The following is a 15,977-nucleotide window of genomic DNA, read 5'->3' on the forward strand; positions in this document are numbered from 1 at the left end:
TCCTGACAACCGACTGAGATTCTGCTTCCTACTGGGCAGGGACCCGCACCCAGGAACCCGTAAGGAAGGACAAACCTTGCCCATTTTCCAGGTGGGTAAGTAGGACTGAAATCTCTCCCCAGCCTGCAGAAGTGGTTCCTGGGCGGCACAGGGAGCTGCCAGAGCTCTCCCCTCCAGGAGAGGGTGATGTGGTTATTGTCGATGTGTTATTCACTCGTGCTGGAAAACGGCACCGGGGTTTGTACATACAGGCACATCCGAGTCCAAAATCTGCCACCCTTGGGCTGGCAGATGCCCAGTGCTGCTTTTTGGCATCCCCAGGCTGCTGGGTGCTTGGCACAGCGTGGCTGCACTGCCCGGGCTCTCAGCTGTGCTCGGCTCTGAGAGCAGAAACTGCCTGGCACAGAGGCACTTCCCCCGGGCCTCTGCTGCCAAGGGTATTTTTGGAGAAGGAAAAGATCAACAAGCCTGAGTGGTTTGGTTTTTTTTTTCACAGAAAGAGGGAAAATAGAGGTGAAAATTATTTCAGATAATAACAACAATAATAATAGTAATAATAATATTAATGATAGTGACAAAAATAGATCTAAAGTGAGGATGAGGCTCCCCGCCAGCCGAGAAGATGTGCTGTGCAGCACCCGCACAGAAGGGATTCAGGAATCTCCTCCATAAAGCTCTGAATCCACACCCAGATCTCCAGGTGAGGGATCACCTGGCCAAGCCTGAGCCCAGGTCCCGGTGTGTGCACGGGGCTCCTCCTCCCGCTCTGCTGGAAAGCCAGAGCAGGGAGCAGGGAGCTCCCTCCCCACTCTCATCCAGAGGTGGAATTTGTGGGAGATTCATGCCTGTTCTCCTGCTGCCCCTTCAGCCAGGATGTCACTCTCCAGCCCTTTTCCTTCCTGGAGCAGCACAGCCAGCACAGGGTCACATCTGCCAGCGGAGCAGACAGCTCCCTGTGCCCCAGCACAGCGAGGAGTCCATCAGCATCCATCATCCAGAGACAGCCTCCTCCAGCTCCACCAGCGTTCTCACTTTCAGTCAGCTTCTCCCGGCCAGGAGCTGATCACAAAGGTAAAACTCCCTCTTGCTGTTTCAGCCAAGTCAGAACTCCAGATCCCCATCATCTCAGGGGCACAAAGCTTTGCTGCGTGTCCTGATTGCTTTTACGAGTTTGGTGAATTCTTTTGCAGGATGAGCAGGATCTGCCGTGGGATCTGCTGTGGGATCTGCTGCTTGATCTCTGGCAGGACAAAGAGGCTGCACCAGGAAAATGAGCAACAGACTGAGACCCTTCCCCCGAGGGTCTTGGGGTTGAGCACCAGGTCTGACAAATCTCCATGAGGCTTCCCACATCAGCAGGTGTGTCGCACACACCCACCAGCACCCAACGAGGGTGGTGAGAGGGCAGGAGTGCTCTTCAGACTCCCTTCTCTGGGGCTGTGTGACCCCAGTGACGCCCTGTCACAGTCAGGTGTCACTCGCGGGGGCTCGGGGGCGTTGTACAAATCTTGTTGCAGCAGAAGGAAGCACATTCTCTGTGTGGAGCCGAGGCTTTAGCACCCCTGTAAGAACACAGAGCACAGCTGTTAGCAGTCCAGAGCCTGCCCTGGTGTCCTGTGCACGCTCTGGGAGTTCCCTGTGCCCTCCATGCCTGCCCTGGCAGAGCAAAAGGACCCCTACGGCCACCCCAGTTTCCCCCATTGCCCCCACAAAGGGATTTCATTGGAAGCATTTGGGATCTGGGCCATCCATGATGTGGGGGCCCGTGCAGCTGGAGCCACTGTCCCACAGAGTCCAGAACACGTCCCTGCCCATGGCAGGGCGGTGGAACGAGAGGAGTGATGTCCCTCCCAGCCCAAACCATTCCGTGTTTCTGCTGGTCCTCCTGTCCCCCACCTGCCCCCTTTGCTGTCCCTCCTCAGCCTTCAGGGGAAGGAAAAGGGGACAGGCTGCAGTTGTCTCCCTGCTTTGTGCCTGTGCAGCACCTGGCACGGTGGAGCTGTGCTCCCAGGAGCCACAGGAACAGCAGCAGTGACCGGAATTTACCTGTCACCCACGCTGGCCCCCGAGGGCACGGGCCACCCTTACAGGTGTGAGGCCTTGGCAAACCCAGAACTTCTGTTCCCCTCATTTCCGACTTTGTTCACTATTCCAGCTGCTGCTGCCATTGCCATAACCCCAGCCGCTCCCAGTGCCGGGCATTTCAGTCCATATTTATTAGGAAAATACACAGCAGCTCTAATTCTTGTCAGGAACGTTGTCATTGCAGCTACAGCTGTGAGGAGAATTAGGCAACACGTGCACAAACCCAGTGCTCGTCCCTCCTGCAGAACTGCCAGCCCAGGGCTGCCAGCCCAGCCCACAGCCCCCTCTGGGACCTGCTGTGCTCCGTGGAATACAAATTACCACAGAAAGGAGATGCTGAAAGGGCTCCAGCTTTCAGTGCAGAACGCTGCCTTTGGGGTTGTAAGGAAAAAATTAAAAGCAAGTTATCAAATGCCCCTCAAGCTGACACTGATGAGTTCCTGACCTGCCCGCTGCTCTTTTTTAGGGGCTGGTGTGGGAGAAATTAAACTTTCCCAGCCCCCAGCATCCAAGGAATTCACACTCAATCTGTTTATGTAAACAGGGGACTTGGCATTGTTTAACTGAGGGCTAAACTCCCCAGCACGCCGTGAGAAATGGAACTGGTGTATTTTCAACTGCCCCACGTCTCAGACATCTGCACCTCCACTCCTCAATCCAGCAGCTCAGTAATTAGCTTGGTGAGTTAAATTAGTGGACAGCTTTCCAGCGTGCTCTAACGGCCTTCAACAGGAAAATAAATCAAGTGTTTGAATCTGAGTGTGCAATCGTATTTGAATTGGACGTGCACGGCATCCTCATCCTCTGCAACACAAAACGAGGACATGGATTTACTCACTCTGTGCATCACCCACTGTTGTGGTGTTGGTAAAAATGGGTAAAAATTGGGACAAGCTTTTCCAGCCTCTGGGATTCTTGTCAGTCCAGTGCAAAAACCTCACGCTCCCCTCTCCACATGCTTGACAAGAGTCAAGTCTTCCCACGGCAAATCGTGGCGAAGAGAGGGCAGGGAAAGGGCTGAGGAGGAGGATGAGGAGGACGAGGAGGACGAGGAGGACGAGGAGGAGGGGGTGACCTGTGTGCACAGCAGCCCTCACCTCACCTGGGCGAGGTAAGGGTGAGGGAGCCGGGATGGAAACGCTGCCGACAAAGTCCAACCGCAGGAGGGTCTGGTCCCTGTGTTCCAGGCAGTGAGAACTCCTGAACTTCAGGCAAGGCTTGTGGTAGGAAAGAGAAACACAGCAGCAGCAGCAGCTCAGCAAAGTGATTCCTGCACGTGTCTGGGTCTCTGCTGCAGAGAACTTGGGCTGGAAGGGCACTGACAGAGCGGGGAGGAGGCAAGGGGGCGGAACAAAGGGAAGATGAGGCAAAATCAGCTCTGACAGGTCCCTCTGGGGTTTCCCACCTCCCTTTCTCCGAAGTCACCAAGGGATCAAAGATCTTTTAACAGCCTATTTCTGAGGGGCTTTGCAGCACTGCTGCAGTTGCCATGACATCAGATTGTGAGACAGGAAAGTTGGGATCCTGCTCCCTGCCAGGCCTTGCACAAGGGGCTCGTGGAAGAGAGCAAGGAGGGCTGGTCCTAGCCCTGCAGTCCCACCCGTTGCTTTGGCCATCCTAGGAAACCTGCGAGGATCCCTTTGTGCCACAGGCAAAGAGATTTTCTGCCCAAATATCTCTGAGAGATGCCACGGCATCAAAACCTGCCCGAAACAGTCGCTGCTCGAGCACAGATTCCTTGGGCAACTCGGGAATTTCCACTCAGTTCCCGGAGAAAACAACGCCTTTATTTACCTCTCAGAAGCCATGAAGCATCTTTTAGACATCCGAGCGAGCACACAGTCAGTGCCCCTCCGTCCAGCAGTGCCAAACACAGCAGACACATCCCAGGGGCAGCCGGTGCTGGGATGGCATTCCAGCCCCACCAGCTCGGGCTCCTGAAATGCTCCACGCCGCCGCCACTCCTGACAGAATTCCCTCGGGAGGTGTAAAATGGTGCCTATCAATACATGAGAAATAACCCCAGCAGGGGCAGCACAGAGCTGCTCAAAGAGTATTTTTGGCTCGTTGTGCTAAGAGGTGAGCTGGGGACTTTCTCTGCTCCAGCAATTTTGGTAAGTGTGGGGATAAGTCCAGATAAAAATAATTACCCCTGATAGTCCCCCGGTTCACCTGCTCCTGACTAACACTTGAATAAGAATTCTTTAAGAGATGCCGGGAGTTGCAATCAGCACAGATTTGGTTCGGGTCTGATTTAGAAAAGATGGAAAACTCCCGAGTCCCTCTGAATTGCACCATGCAGCTCTGGAATGGTGGGAAGTGCAGCCCAGCAGGATGATGGATTGTTCTGCCACAGCATCACAAAACTCTGATGAATGAGCTGCACATGGTGCTGCCTGGGAAAGAAAGGAAGAAAGAATGACCACAACACGAGCAGAGAGTAATGACTGGGCAGAATCCAGGAGAGGAGGGTTGCTCTTTGGCAAAATGGGTGGGAAAAGGCATTTGGGAAATAGTGTTAAATTCTAGAAATCACAGCTGTGATCTGTGCTTGGATTGCTCAGCCACTGGGAGATGGCAGCTGGAGCCCACCATGAGAACCCCAGACTGCTCTGGGCTCAGAGGGAGTTTAAATCCCACCCAGTGCCACCCCTGCCATGGCAGGGACACCTCCCACTGTCCCCAGTGTCCAACCTGGCCTTGGGCACTGCCAGGGATCCAGGGGCAGCCACAGCTGCTCTGGGCACCTGTGCCAGGGCCTGTCCACCCTGCCAGGGAACAATTCCTGCCCAGGATCCCATCCAGCCCTGCCCTCGGGCACTGGGAAGCCATTCCCTGTGTCCTGTCCCTGCAGGCCTTGTCCCCAGTCCCTTTCCTCATCCCTCCCACCCCAGACACCTCGCCTGCTCAGACAGTTCACTCATTTCTGCCTGAAGCCCATGAGCAGTCGTGTTCATAGGAAACTATTCATATCTGTCACAAAGCCAGTGAAAAGTCATGAAACGTTTGGGGGTTTGGTGACTCTGTGCCTGCCCAGTCTCCTTTGGGACTTGATGTGAATCATGTTCTCTCCTTCTCAGTGTGTACTTCGACAGCAGGAACAAAATGCCACTTTCTTAGGGTGTCGTGACTGAGGAAGGGCATTTCTGGGTCCCAGGGGGCTTCTAACACCTTCCTGCGGGTCAGGGGCAGAGAGTGGGGTGCCCAGAGATGCGGGTGAGGCAGAGACAGAACACAGGGAGAGGTGGCTGCCAGAAATCCTGGGGTGAATGGCTTTGCCCAACATTCTCCCTGAGAAGTGAGCACATCCCTCCAGCCCGGCATGGTTTTTGCCGCGTCATGCTCTGCTCAGATGTGCTTCCCATGCCAAGAACAAACCCTACCCGAGGAGTCCTGCTCTGCAGACACCTAAACCCACCCAGAACTCCCAGCCAGGAAATTAACTCGCTGCTCCTGGCAGAATCAGGCCCCTCCAAACTGCCGAGTGGGCGGCGCAGGGTGGGAGGGATGTGAATAAACAAAGTCTGGACAGGCCGTGATAGCAAAATGTTTATCTAAAACCTGCCGCCACCCAGCCGGCTGCTGGACCCGTGTGACTCAGCTCATTCCGGGTAGGTTTGATGCCAGGGATGAGCCAGGCTAGATTAAAGTCTTCAATTTGTTTATCCTCCCCCCAGAAAAAAACCCCCCACGAATCCTCTCGATTTCCCTTGTCCAGGAGAGACATGCGGGTTTTACAGTAAAATTCTGAGTCGCTCCTCCGTGCAAAGTCCCCGGCGTGTGACCCCGGGGCCGGCAGGACTTCATCAACCCGGCATCCCGAAAACCCCATTTCCAGAGGCAGATCCCGCACCAAAACCACCGAACCCACCCAGAGCAAAGGCCGGCGATATTCTCCGTGACCCTCCCCGAGCCCTCCCCGCCCTCAGGGACACACAGAGGCGGCGGAGGCTTCACAGGACGGCTTTATTTGGATGTTGGAAGCTGTCGGCTGCGAGGCAGCGGCGCTGCCGGGCGCTCCCGCCGCTCTCTAGTGGTACTTGCGGGCCAGGGCGTGGGCGACCACACGCACCAGCTTCTGCCAGGCGGCCTGGCAGTCGGGAGTGAAATCCTTGCCGAAGTGGGCGGCCAGGACGATGATCAGGATGTCACCCAGGAGCTGTGGGGATGAGAGCGGCCCCCGGGTTAGCAACGCACTGCACATCCCCACACAAGCGCTCACAGCACACCCAGGGCAGCCTCCAGGAAATCTGCAGTCCTGAAAACCTCCCCCAAGTCCTTTTGAGATGCACCTTCAACCTGGTCTCTGCTCTTATTCTAAAGGTCCAGGTTCTGCTGCCGTATGAGAAGAGTAACCAAAAATTCTCTGGAGCTTTTTGGAGAATTTTTCTAAATTCTCCAAAACTAATTTTTTCTTTGTCCCTTCTGGCTTGGTTTTGGGGTTTTTCTCAAGCAGAAGACCCAGCTGAGCTCCCAGCACAGCAGGAGCCAGTGCTTGGCCCCACAGAGCACCCCGGCACAAACAAGGAGTTCATGGGGGATTTCTGCCAGCCCAGGGACAAACGTTGGGGTTAATTCCCCACTGAGATACTCTCAGCCAGAGTTTTCTCTCTGTAGACCCTCTTTTGCTTTTGGCATCCAGCCGCCATCTGCTCCTCACTCATCTCCCTGTTCCCCTCTGTGCCAAACTTTGCTCTTGCTCCTTCTCTTCCCCCTTGGCTCAAACCTTTTCCTGCCCAACAACGGCTTTTCCTTAGTTCTCCCCCACTGAAGGCACGTCCTCCCCTTCCCACCACCTGTCCCCTGCACACAGCGCCTGTCACCTGCGGCCTGCGCGGTGCCTTCCCTCCAGCTGCACTGGCTCCTTCCCTCCCTGTCCTTCCGCATCTCCCCCTCCTGCCAGCCCCCAGCCCCTCTCCCTCCCGCCCTGCCCTGTCCTGGTGGGCTCAGGGTTAGGGGAGGGCAGGTCAGGGGCACAACTCACCCTGAAGTTCTCAGGGTCCACGTGCAGCTTGTCGCAGTGCAGCTCGGACAGCGAGGAAAAGGTGTTCTTGATGCTGTCCAGGTTCTTGACGGCCTCCCCGAAGGAGGTGAGCACCTTCTTGCCGTGGGCCTGCACCTTGGGGTTGCCCAGGATGGCAGTGGGGCTGGACAGGTTCCCGAAGGAGGCGAAGAACCTCTGGGTCCAGGGGTAGACGATCAGCAGCCTGGGGAGAGACACAGACACGGTCACAGCAAGGCTCCCATGGCTTGGGCAGTGTTTTCCCCGGGCAGGAGCAGCCGAGCAGGAACCGGACCTACCTGGCCAGGGCCTCGGCGCCGCACTCGGCCACGTTGACCTTGCCCCAGAGGCCGGTGATGAGCTGCTTCTCCTCGGCTGTCCACTGCACCATGGTGTCGGCAGGAGGGTCGGTGTGGCGGCTGCGGGAAGTCTGGGCTCTGCTCCCGAAGGATGGCACGCTGCGGAGCCGCTCTCCCGCCCCGCTTTTATCCCCTGCCCGGGGCCCCTCCCCGGCCCCCCGCACCCCTCCATTGGCCGGCCCGGGGGCCCCGGCACCCCCGGGGAGGGGACCAGCTCCAGGGTGGGGCCCCAGGGCAAGGTGCCCAGATCCTGCACGGCCGGGCTTGGCCGGCCCCCGCCCTCCCCGTCTTTGATTTCCAGCCCTGCTGCGGGGTGGCATTATCTCCAGGCAAGGTCCCTGCACGTTCTGCAGCACCTCCCCAGGGAAGGTGCCAGCCCTGGTGCCCCTTGGATGGTGCCAACCCATGAGGCAGATGTGGACTTGGATTCTCCCTGTGAATGCACCAGTTTCTCCTCTCCCTGCAGGACCTGACAGGCTTCGGGTTCTCCCGTCGCTTCCCCATCAGCTGTTTAAGAGTTTGATTAACTTCAGGATGACGCTGCTAAAGCCACGGCAAGGCCTTGCAGCCAAGAGGGAACTCCTGTCTCAAAGGACTTCTTGGCAAAGGTCGGGCAGGGCTGGAAAGGAGATGCTGTAACCCAGGGCAAACCAACTGCCTGCAGGGCGTTGGCTCACAGGGCATGAGGAGAGGTGGGAAGACTGGGATTACTGGGATCCCACAGAATCCCCAGATCCCTGAGGCTGGAAAAGCCCTCCCAGCCCAGGCAGTCCCACCTTGTCCCCAGCCCGGAGCTCTGAGTGCCACCTCCAGGTGACACCTGCAGGGACGGGCACTCCAAAGCTCCCTGGGCAGCCCCTGCCAAGGCCTGAGCACCCTTTCCATGGGGAAGAAGAAACATCTGCACAGATGTGCAGCCCGAGGCAGTGCCTGACCCAGGGATGATCAGGGCTGCTCCTGAGCAGTGGGAGAGGCAGCTGGGTCTCCTGGGGCTGCTCCTGTGCCCAGCTGGAGTTGGGTGCAGGGGACAGGGATGGAGCTCGTGGAGCACAGGAATGCCCTGAGGGGTCTGGATCACCTTGGAGCAGTGTTTGTGTCTGTTCCTGCTCACTGCAGGAGGGGGCTTGGCCAAAGGACGCTGCTCAGGGTGGGGGTGACACTGCTCGTCAGCCCTCTGCAGCCGACACTGTGGTGTTCCATGGAATGACAGAATCCCAGGCTGGTTTGGGCTGGAAGGGACCTTAAATCTCACCCAGTCCCACCCCTGCCACAGGCAGGGACACCTTCCACTAGCCCAGGTTTCTTCCAAGTCCCATCCAACCGAGCCCTGATGGTTGTGTCTGTCACATTCTGCCTTTGATAATCTAAGAATGACAATGACTTAAAAACAACCCAAATCCAACAAAACCTCTCATGCAGGAAGTTCCGGGCTGTGGCCCCAATCTCCCTGTCATTTCTCCCACTGCACATTTTTGTGCAGTTCCACAGTTCCACTCACTCTGTGAAAGCCTTAAAACATCAAACCAAGCAACGTAACCCGATGTCTCCAAAAAAGTGCCAGTGTTTGTGTTCGTATTTTGTGGTGTTTGTTTGGGTTTTGTCCCGGACATTCCCCTGGGAATTGGGAATCTCCGTCTCGGACAAGTTTCACGTGCATGAAGGAGATCCTGGCTCGTGTCGTCCCATGTTTGTGACTATTTGCTCCCCCAGCCCCCCTGTCCCCCCCTCCCCATCCCCACAAGGAACCAGACATCTCCCGGTGGTGGAGCAGCTGCTGTTTATTTGGTGATCAGAGGCAGCAGAACCCGAGGAGGATTCCCCGGGAGTGTCTCCAGGCAGGAAGGCTCCGGGAGGCTCAGTGGTACTCGTGGGCCAGGGCGTGGGCCACCACACGCACCAGCTTCTGCCAGGCAGCCTGGCAGTCGGGAGTGAAATTCTTGCCGAAGTGGGCGGCCAGGACGATGATGAGGGTGTCACCCAGGAGCTGCAGCGCAGGGAGAGGAAGCCATCAGCTGGGGCTGCCCCCACGTCCCTCCCCACCGCCGCACCCGGCTCTCCGCGGGATTCACAGCGGAGCAAGGAGCAGGCTGATCTCAGATTTAGCTCAGGTTGATCTCAGATTTATCCTGGCCCCGTGCGGGGCACCAGGCTCCTGGCACAGCCCGCGGTCCGGCATGCACTGGGATCCTCCCCGAGCATCTCCTTTGCCTGCAGGGCACTGTCCTCCCTCGGCTTCTGCTGAATTTACCCCTTCATTTCCATCCCTACCCAGCCTCCCTGGCTGTCCCTGGGCTCCGGACCCTCCTGCCAAAGGGGCTGTGCTTCTTTCCCTCCTGGTTTAACCACTCCCTCCCAGCCAAGCTCGGCTCTTCCCTCTAAACCCCGTCTCAGTTCCTGCCGTTCTGCCTGGCTCAAGATGTTTCTCCTGACCAGGACACATTTGTCTCTGCCTTTCTCCCCATCCACCTCCCCTGCCTGGCTGCCTACAGATCCCAGCCCCATAAATCCTCCCCAAACATGACTCTCCTGTCCCCTCCACTGCCCCCACCCTCCACAGGCTCCCGGGCAGCCCCAGGCTTTCTCTTGAGGTCTCGCTGACTGTCAGACCCCTCTGAGACCCCTGCAGACCCTCTGCCCAGCCGAGGCTGGAGCTGGGCACGCCTCACCCTGAAGTTCTCGGGGTCCACGTGCAGCTTCTCGCAGTGGAGTTTGCTCAGCGGAGCAAAACATTTCTTGATGCTGTCCAGGTTCTTGATGGCCTCCCCGAAGGAGGTGAGCACCTTCGTGCCGTGGGCACGGACCATGGGGTTGCCAGTGATGGCCGTGGGGCTGGACAGGTTCCCGAAGGTGGCGAAGAACCTCTGGGTCCAGGGGTAGACGATCAGCAGCCTGGGGAGAGGTGGAGGGGCACAGACAGACACAGAGGTTGGTGTTGCAGTGGCTGCAGTGGTTTCCCCGGGCAGGAGCAGCCGAGCAGGAGCCGGACTTACCTGGCCAGGGCCTCAGCGCCGCACTCGGCCACATTGACCTTGCTCCAGAGGCTGGTGATGAGTTGCTTCTCCTCGGCTGTCCAGTGCACCATGGTGTCGGCAGAGGCTTCCCGGGCTGTCCTGAGCGATGCGGAGGGGAGGACGTGGCTCCCCGGGCTGCCCCGGGGATTTTTATACACGGCTCAGCCTAATCTCAGCGCACTGCCGGGGGCTGGGGAGGGAGCGGGGCTGCACAGGGGGAGATAGCGGGCCTTGGATGCTGTCCAAGGGGGAGAGAGGCCCTTTCCCCCCTCAGTCTGGGGGTGGACAAGTGTCCCCTCGGCCCTGAGCGCAGGTGGAGCAGCTGGCACGGCTCCAGCCCGTGGAGCATTCCGGGGTGGCACAGCCCGCGCGTCCCTGCCGGGGAGCACCAGCCCCTCCTGCCAAGGGATCCCTCGAGGTGCTCTTTGCACATGGAATCATGGAACCCCAGACCTCAGGGCCCATCCAGTGCCACCCCCTGCCACGGGCAGGGACACCTTCCACTGTCGCAGGTTTCTCCAGCCTGGCAGGGCAGCCACAGCTTCCCTGCGCAGCCTGAGAGCCTCTCCAGCAGCTGCATCAGTGCCCCCGGGCACTTACCAGCTGGCATAAGCTACAAACACGAGTTTAAGCTCCCCGAGAAAGAATTCCAAGGGCTTCTACATTTGAGGATTATTGAGCCATGGGGAAATTTTAAGTGGGCTGGGCTGGGCTGGCCCAGAGGCTGTTGGCAGCTGTGGCCAGTGGCCCACGACACCGACAGTGACACGAGCTCCCAGTGAGGCACAGGCAAGGCTGGCAGGGGGAGCCTGGTCAGGACTGCAGCAGCCCTGAGCAGCCCTGGACCCCGTGAGACCTGGAAAAACCAAAGGCAAGCACAGCCCAGGCAGTGCCAGCCTTGGGTCACCCTGGTGCTTCATTCATTGTTATAAGAGTTAATTTAAAGCGTGTTTTTAAATCCCCTGCTGTCTGCCTTGGAGGCAGCAGCCTGGCTGGGGGCTTTGGGGAGCTGAGCTCCCAGCACTGGGATTGCCTGCTCAGGGAGCTCTCTGGGGACAGGCTGGGAGGGGAAATGTTTCTCTCAATGTGCTGAGCAGGGGCAGTTTCTGTAGCTCTTTTTCAGTCTGCAGAGTCAAAGGGAGATCTCCTTTCCCCCAGTGCAACCCCAGCAATACCTGACAGTTCATTCCCAGACAGAAAGCCAGCCCTGCTCTCAGCCTGGGATGGATTTCACTTTGCTCAGGACCCTTCCCTCGAGCATCCTTCCAGCTGGCTGCTCCCTTTGGTGCGGGTGGAAGATCTCCCAACTCCGGCAATCACAGGATCATGGAATGGTTCAGGTTGGAAGGGACCTTCAAGATCACCTCATTCCACGCCCCCTGCCACAGGCAGGGAACCAACCTTCTCTAGACCAGGCTGCTCAAGCCTTGGCCACACAGTTGCCCCCTTCCACGGACAAGAGCCTTCCCTTTTAGGGACAAACCCTCCCAAAGGCAGCTCCAGCGAGGGCCCTTCTGCCCCAAGCAGAGTTCCTCGGTCCTGATTGCAGCAGTGTCCCCGCCGAGCTTTACAGAGCCTTATCAGCAGCAGTGGCATCTGTGCCCAGGCTCTGCTCTGGAGCCAGGCCAGCCTCTGCTCTCCTCCAGAACGTGCAGGGCCTTGTGTCTTTAGCCAGCACGTCCTCAGGGTGTTTTTGTTCCTGTTTTAAAATCCCTGAAGGTTTGGGTTGGGAGGGACCTCAGAGCCCACCCAGTGCCACCCCTGCCATGGCAGGGACACCTCCCACTGTCCCCAATGTCCAACCTGGCCTTGGGCACTGCCAGGGATCCAGGGCTCTCCTCTGCTCTCCTGACCTGTTTCTGCATTGTAAGGGCTGGTGGTTGTACCTTTTCTCTGTCACACCAGAGAGGGATGACTGTCACTGGGAGAGTGGGACACACTGGCTCTGTGACACCGCCTTGTCACTGTCCCTAGGCCTGGACAACAGGAACATCCAGGTGCTGAGAGCAGGACATGCTCCACATCACCACCGGGACGTGTCCACAGGAGAGGAGTGACAGAATGACCAAGATGGGGACACTGAGATGAAAAGTCATTGCTGAGGTCCCCGGCCACTGCCCTGGGGGCTGGTTTGGGACCAGCCCTGGGCACCCCCACAGGCCTCTGGTGCTGCTGGGTGCACCCACCATCCAGCTTTGTCTGTGCTGGAAAATTCTGAACTGGAGCAGGACGCTGAGAGTGGTGTCACCTCCTGCAATCCTGCTGAAATGCCCATTTGCTGGGTGAAAGGAGGAGCTGTGCTGCAGGGATTCGGATTTTGGGCTTTTTTTCCTAATTCTTTTCCCCCAGTCCCTCAGTGCTGCCAGGGGGGCTGGACCTTTGCCTGCCTGGCTGTGAAGGACTGAGGGGTTAAGTGCAAATCCCTGCTCTACCAGTAGAAAGGCAAAACATTTATTCCTAAATCATGCAAAACAAAGGTTTCATCATTCTGAGATGACAACATGTCTCTCCTTGTTGCTTTTTAGGCTGTTCCTGGAAAAACATTGCTGAAACTGAGATGCTTACATAGAATCTTTCAATCCCAGTGAAAAGATGTGCTTCCCTTAAGCCAAAATGAGTAAAAAAAGGCTCCAGCCCATCCTGTCTGAAAGCTGCCCTCACCCCCTGCTCTTGGGATCTTACACATTTCAGGCATCAAACTCTGCAGCAGTTTTCACCACCGATGCAGAAAATGCTTTTCATCAACTTAACACATCAACAGCAAACCACGGAGGGGTAAATTTCTGCCTAACCAGCGAATCTCTACAAATTTATATCCTTGCAAACATCCCAGGAGGAGAGCCCCAGGGCCCAGGGGCAGCCCACAGAGACACAGGACACGAAGAACTCCAGAAAATGCGTTTTTTATTGCCTGTTACACAGCTGCCCCCCGAGGCTCTAGTGGTACTTGCGGGCCAGGGCGTGGGCCACCAGCCCCACCAGCTTCTGCCACACGGCCTGGCAGGCAGGGGTGAAGTCCTTGGTGAAGTGTGCGGCCAGGACGATAATCAGGATGTCACCCAGGAGCTGCAGCGGGGGAGGCAAGAGGGAAATCAGGTCAGCAGGGCGCTGGGCACCCCTTCACCCTGCACAGCACCCCGGGACCAGGGTCCCCAGTGGGTTCCTGGCTTGGCCCAGGGAAGGTCTGTCAGCTGCAGGACAAGAGCCCGGTGCTGACCGTGGGCATCAGCATCCAGCTGCTCCATCCCTGCTTCCTCTCACGTTTTTCCAGCCTCTAGACATTTCTCTGCCTTTCCTTTTTCTGCTGTGAAACCCCACATCTCCTTCACCTGAGGGTCCGTGTGAGCTCCCCCTTTCTACATCCCCAAAGCCAGGCTTAACAGAGGCTGAAGCAGAGGCCAACATCCTGTTCCTTTTCTCCAGCCCTGCCTGCACAAGCCCCCAGAGTTTTAGAGAATCTCCCTGTGTTTGTCACCATCTTTGTCCTTGCAGCCCGGAACCCAGTACTAATTACCCTGCGTTATTGAATTCCCAACCTTCCCCTGCCCCCCAGTTCCCACTCCAGAAAGCCATGGCCTGTTTGGTGACTAAAATACAAGTTATTGATGCCTGTTCACAATCCCCCGGGCACTGAGGTGCTCTGGGGAAGGAGGGACAGGGCGTGAGGCTGCAAACACAACTCACCCTGAAGTTCTCGGGGTCCACGTGCAGCTTGTCGCAGTGCAGCTCGGACAGCTTGGAGTAGGTGCCCTTGAGGTTGTCCAGGTTCTTGATGGCCTCCCCGAAGGAGGTGAGCACCTTCTTGCCGTGGGCACGCACCTTGGGGTTGCCCAGGATGGCAGTGGGGCTGGACAGGTTCCCGAAGTTGTCAAAGAACCTCTGGGTCCAGGGGTAGACGATCAGCAGCCTGGGGAGAGACACAGACACAGACACAGACACAGACACAGACACAGACACAGACACAGACACAGACACAGACACAGACACAGACACAGACACAGACCGGTCTCAGCCCATGCCCAGGGTGGGTTCCCCGGGCAGGGGCAGCTGAGGAGGCTCCCGGGAGCTGGATCCACCTGGCCAGGGCCTCGGCGCCGCATTCCTCCACGTTGACCCTGCCCCAGAGGCCGGTGATGAGCTGCTTCTCCTCGGCTGTCCAGTGCACCATGGTGGGGCTGCTGTGCTGGGCTGCAGGAGGACACGGAGCCTGAGCTGAGCCCAGACCCCGCTGGGCTTTTATCCCCAGCCCGGCCCCTCCCCAGCGGGGCCCTGGGCTGGGGTCCCGGGGGTTGAGCTGGCCGTGCACTGGTCACTGGTCACTGGGCACTGGGCACTGGTCACTCTGCTCTGAGGTGTGGTCTTCGAGGAAAGCCCTGTGAGGCCCTTAACAGGCCAGCTCAGGACCCTCTTATCTCCCTCTCCTGCGGCCTCGCTGCCTGCTCACCACAGGCATGGACATTCCACCCATCCCTGCAACAGGCACGGACCCCTCAGAGGGGCTTTAGGACCAGGGAATTGTCTGGGAAGGACTTTAAAGCTCATCCATGCCGTGGAAAGGGAACCTTCCACTATCCCAGGCTGCTCCAAGCCCTGTCCAGCCTGGGACACTGCCAGGGATGGTGCTGGTGAAGCTGAGGTCATCTCCTCCTGAGCTCCAGCTTTGCAGGAACACCTGTGTGGGACGCCAGGGTGGGCTGCAGCTGTGAACAGGCTCCTCTGCCCTGTCCGTGTGTCCCCAGTGGGAGCCCCTCAGTGCTCCCTCCCTGCTGGGAATTCAGAGCCTTGCACGAGGCCGGCAGGACCCTGCTGTGTCACAGCCTGGACTGCAACATCCATCCCCACCAGGTCGAGGTCTGGCTACAGGCTTTTGTTTGGCTCTAGCTGTCACCTGCACAGGTGTTTTCCTGCTTTCCAGGGCTCCGGGGAAGCTGTGCTCCCGTGCTCAGACAGGCAAAGCCAGGATGCTTGAGGTGTCAGGCATCCAGCCAGCACCACGGACACTGGAGTTGTTCCACGCCAGGCTGGATGGGGCTGGAGCTACCTGAGCTAGTAGAATGTGTCCCTGCCCATGGCAGGGAGCTGGAACTGGGTGATTATCCAGCCCAGACCATTCCATGATTCTCTGAATGTGTGCCTTTGGGTCTGTCTGTGGGCAGCTTAAGAAGTCTCATCCAGACGTCTGAAATCTTCCAATTACAGACTGATACTGGCCTATTGATCTGGGAAGGCTGGAGAGGGACTTTTTACATGGGGAGGCAAAAATAGGACCCAGGGAATGGCTTCCCAGTGCCAGAGGGCAGGGCTGAGTGGGATCCTGGGCAGGAATTGTTCCCTGGCAGGGTGGGCAGGCCCTGGCACAGGGTGCCCAGAGCAGCTGTGGCTGCCCCTGGATCCCTGGCAGTGCCCAAGGCCAGGTTGGACACTGGGGACAGTGGGAGGTGTCCCTGCCGTGGCAGGGGTGGCACTGGGTGGGATTTAAGGCCCCTCCCAAGCTGCACCAGCCTCGCACTCTGTGATCTC

The 15,977-nt window shown here is 57.9% G+C and overlaps 3 protein-coding genes across 3 annotated transcripts; all 3 read right to left on the bottom strand.

Annotated features, from left to right (window-relative positions):
- Window positions 1-6,032: 6,032 nt before the first annotated feature.
- On the bottom strand, window positions 6,033-7,559 carry LOC136285724 (hemoglobin subunit beta). The gene is made up of 3 exons (XM_066177252.1): window positions 7,387-7,559; window positions 7,070-7,292; window positions 6,033-6,244 (listed from the first exon to the last, which is right to left on the bottom strand). The coding sequence occupies exons 1-3, from the start codon at window positions 7,476-7,478 to the stop codon at window positions 6,116-6,118; spliced, it is 444 nt and encodes a 147-aa protein (XP_066033349.1). The 5' UTR covers window positions 7,479-7,559; the 3' UTR covers window positions 6,033-6,115.
- Window positions 7,560-9,215: 1,656 nt separating this feature from the next.
- LOC136285725 (hemoglobin subunit beta-like) lies at window positions 9,216-10,601 on the bottom strand. The gene is made up of 3 exons (XM_066177254.1): window positions 10,437-10,601; window positions 10,113-10,335; window positions 9,216-9,430 (listed from the first exon to the last, which is right to left on the bottom strand). The coding sequence occupies exons 1-3, from the start codon at window positions 10,526-10,528 to the stop codon at window positions 9,302-9,304; spliced, it is 444 nt and encodes a 147-aa protein (XP_066033351.1). The 5' UTR covers window positions 10,529-10,601; the 3' UTR covers window positions 9,216-9,301.
- A 2,750-nt stretch (window positions 10,602-13,351) lies between these two features.
- LOC136285726 (hemoglobin subunit rho) lies at window positions 13,352-14,875 on the bottom strand. The gene is made up of 3 exons (XM_066177255.1): window positions 14,534-14,875; window positions 14,142-14,364; window positions 13,352-13,523 (listed from the first exon to the last, which is right to left on the bottom strand). The coding sequence occupies exons 1-3, from the start codon at window positions 14,623-14,625 to the stop codon at window positions 13,395-13,397; spliced, it is 444 nt and encodes a 147-aa protein (XP_066033352.1). The 5' UTR covers window positions 14,626-14,875; the 3' UTR covers window positions 13,352-13,394.
- Window positions 14,876-15,977: the final 1,102 nt, after the last annotated feature.

This window comes from Chamaea fasciata, unplaced genomic scaffold (genome assembly GCF_029207755.1).
Source record: "Chamaea fasciata isolate MVZ Bird 193981 ecotype frontalis unplaced genomic scaffold, bChaFas1.0.hap1 SCAF_2, whole genome shotgun sequence".
In the NCBI taxonomy this organism is placed as follows: domain Eukaryota; kingdom Metazoa; phylum Chordata; class Aves; order Passeriformes; family Sylviidae; genus Chamaea; species Chamaea fasciata.

Excerpts from the sequence above, each read along its gene's own strand:
- LOC136285724 (XM_066177252.1), bottom strand. The coding sequence starts at position 7,478 with ATGGTGCAGTGGACAGCCGAGGAGAAGCAGCTCATCACCGGCCTCTGG. Across the intron at positions 7,293-7,386 it reads GGCGCCGAGGCCCTGGCCAG|GCTGCTGATCGTCTACCCCT; the intron begins GTAGGTCCGGTT and ends GTCTCTCCCCAG. Across the intron at positions 6,245-7,069 it reads TGGACCCTGAGAACTTCAGG|CTCCTGGGTGACATCCTGAT; the intron begins GTGAGTTGTGCC and ends TCATCCCCACAG.
- LOC136285725 (XM_066177254.1), bottom strand. The coding sequence starts at position 10,528 with ATGGTGCACTGGACAGCCGAGGAGAAGCAACTCATCACCAGCCTCTGG. Across the intron at positions 10,336-10,436 it reads GGCGCTGAGGCCCTGGCCAG|GCTGCTGATCGTCTACCCCT; the intron begins GTAAGTCCGGCT and ends ACCTCTCCCCAG. Across the intron at positions 9,431-10,112 it reads TGGACCCCGAGAACTTCAGG|CTCCTGGGTGACACCCTCAT; the intron begins GTGAGGCGTGCC and ends CCTGCGCTGCAG.
- LOC136285726 (XM_066177255.1), bottom strand. The coding sequence starts at position 14,625 with ATGGTGCACTGGACAGCCGAGGAGAAGCAGCTCATCACCGGCCTCTGG. Across the intron at positions 14,365-14,533 it reads GGCGCCGAGGCCCTGGCCAG|GCTGCTGATCGTCTACCCCT; the intron begins GTGGATCCAGCT and ends GTCTCTCCCCAG. Across the intron at positions 13,524-14,141 it reads TGGACCCCGAGAACTTCAGG|CTCCTGGGTGACATCCTGAT; the intron begins GTGAGTTGTGTT and ends CCCCCGCTGCAG.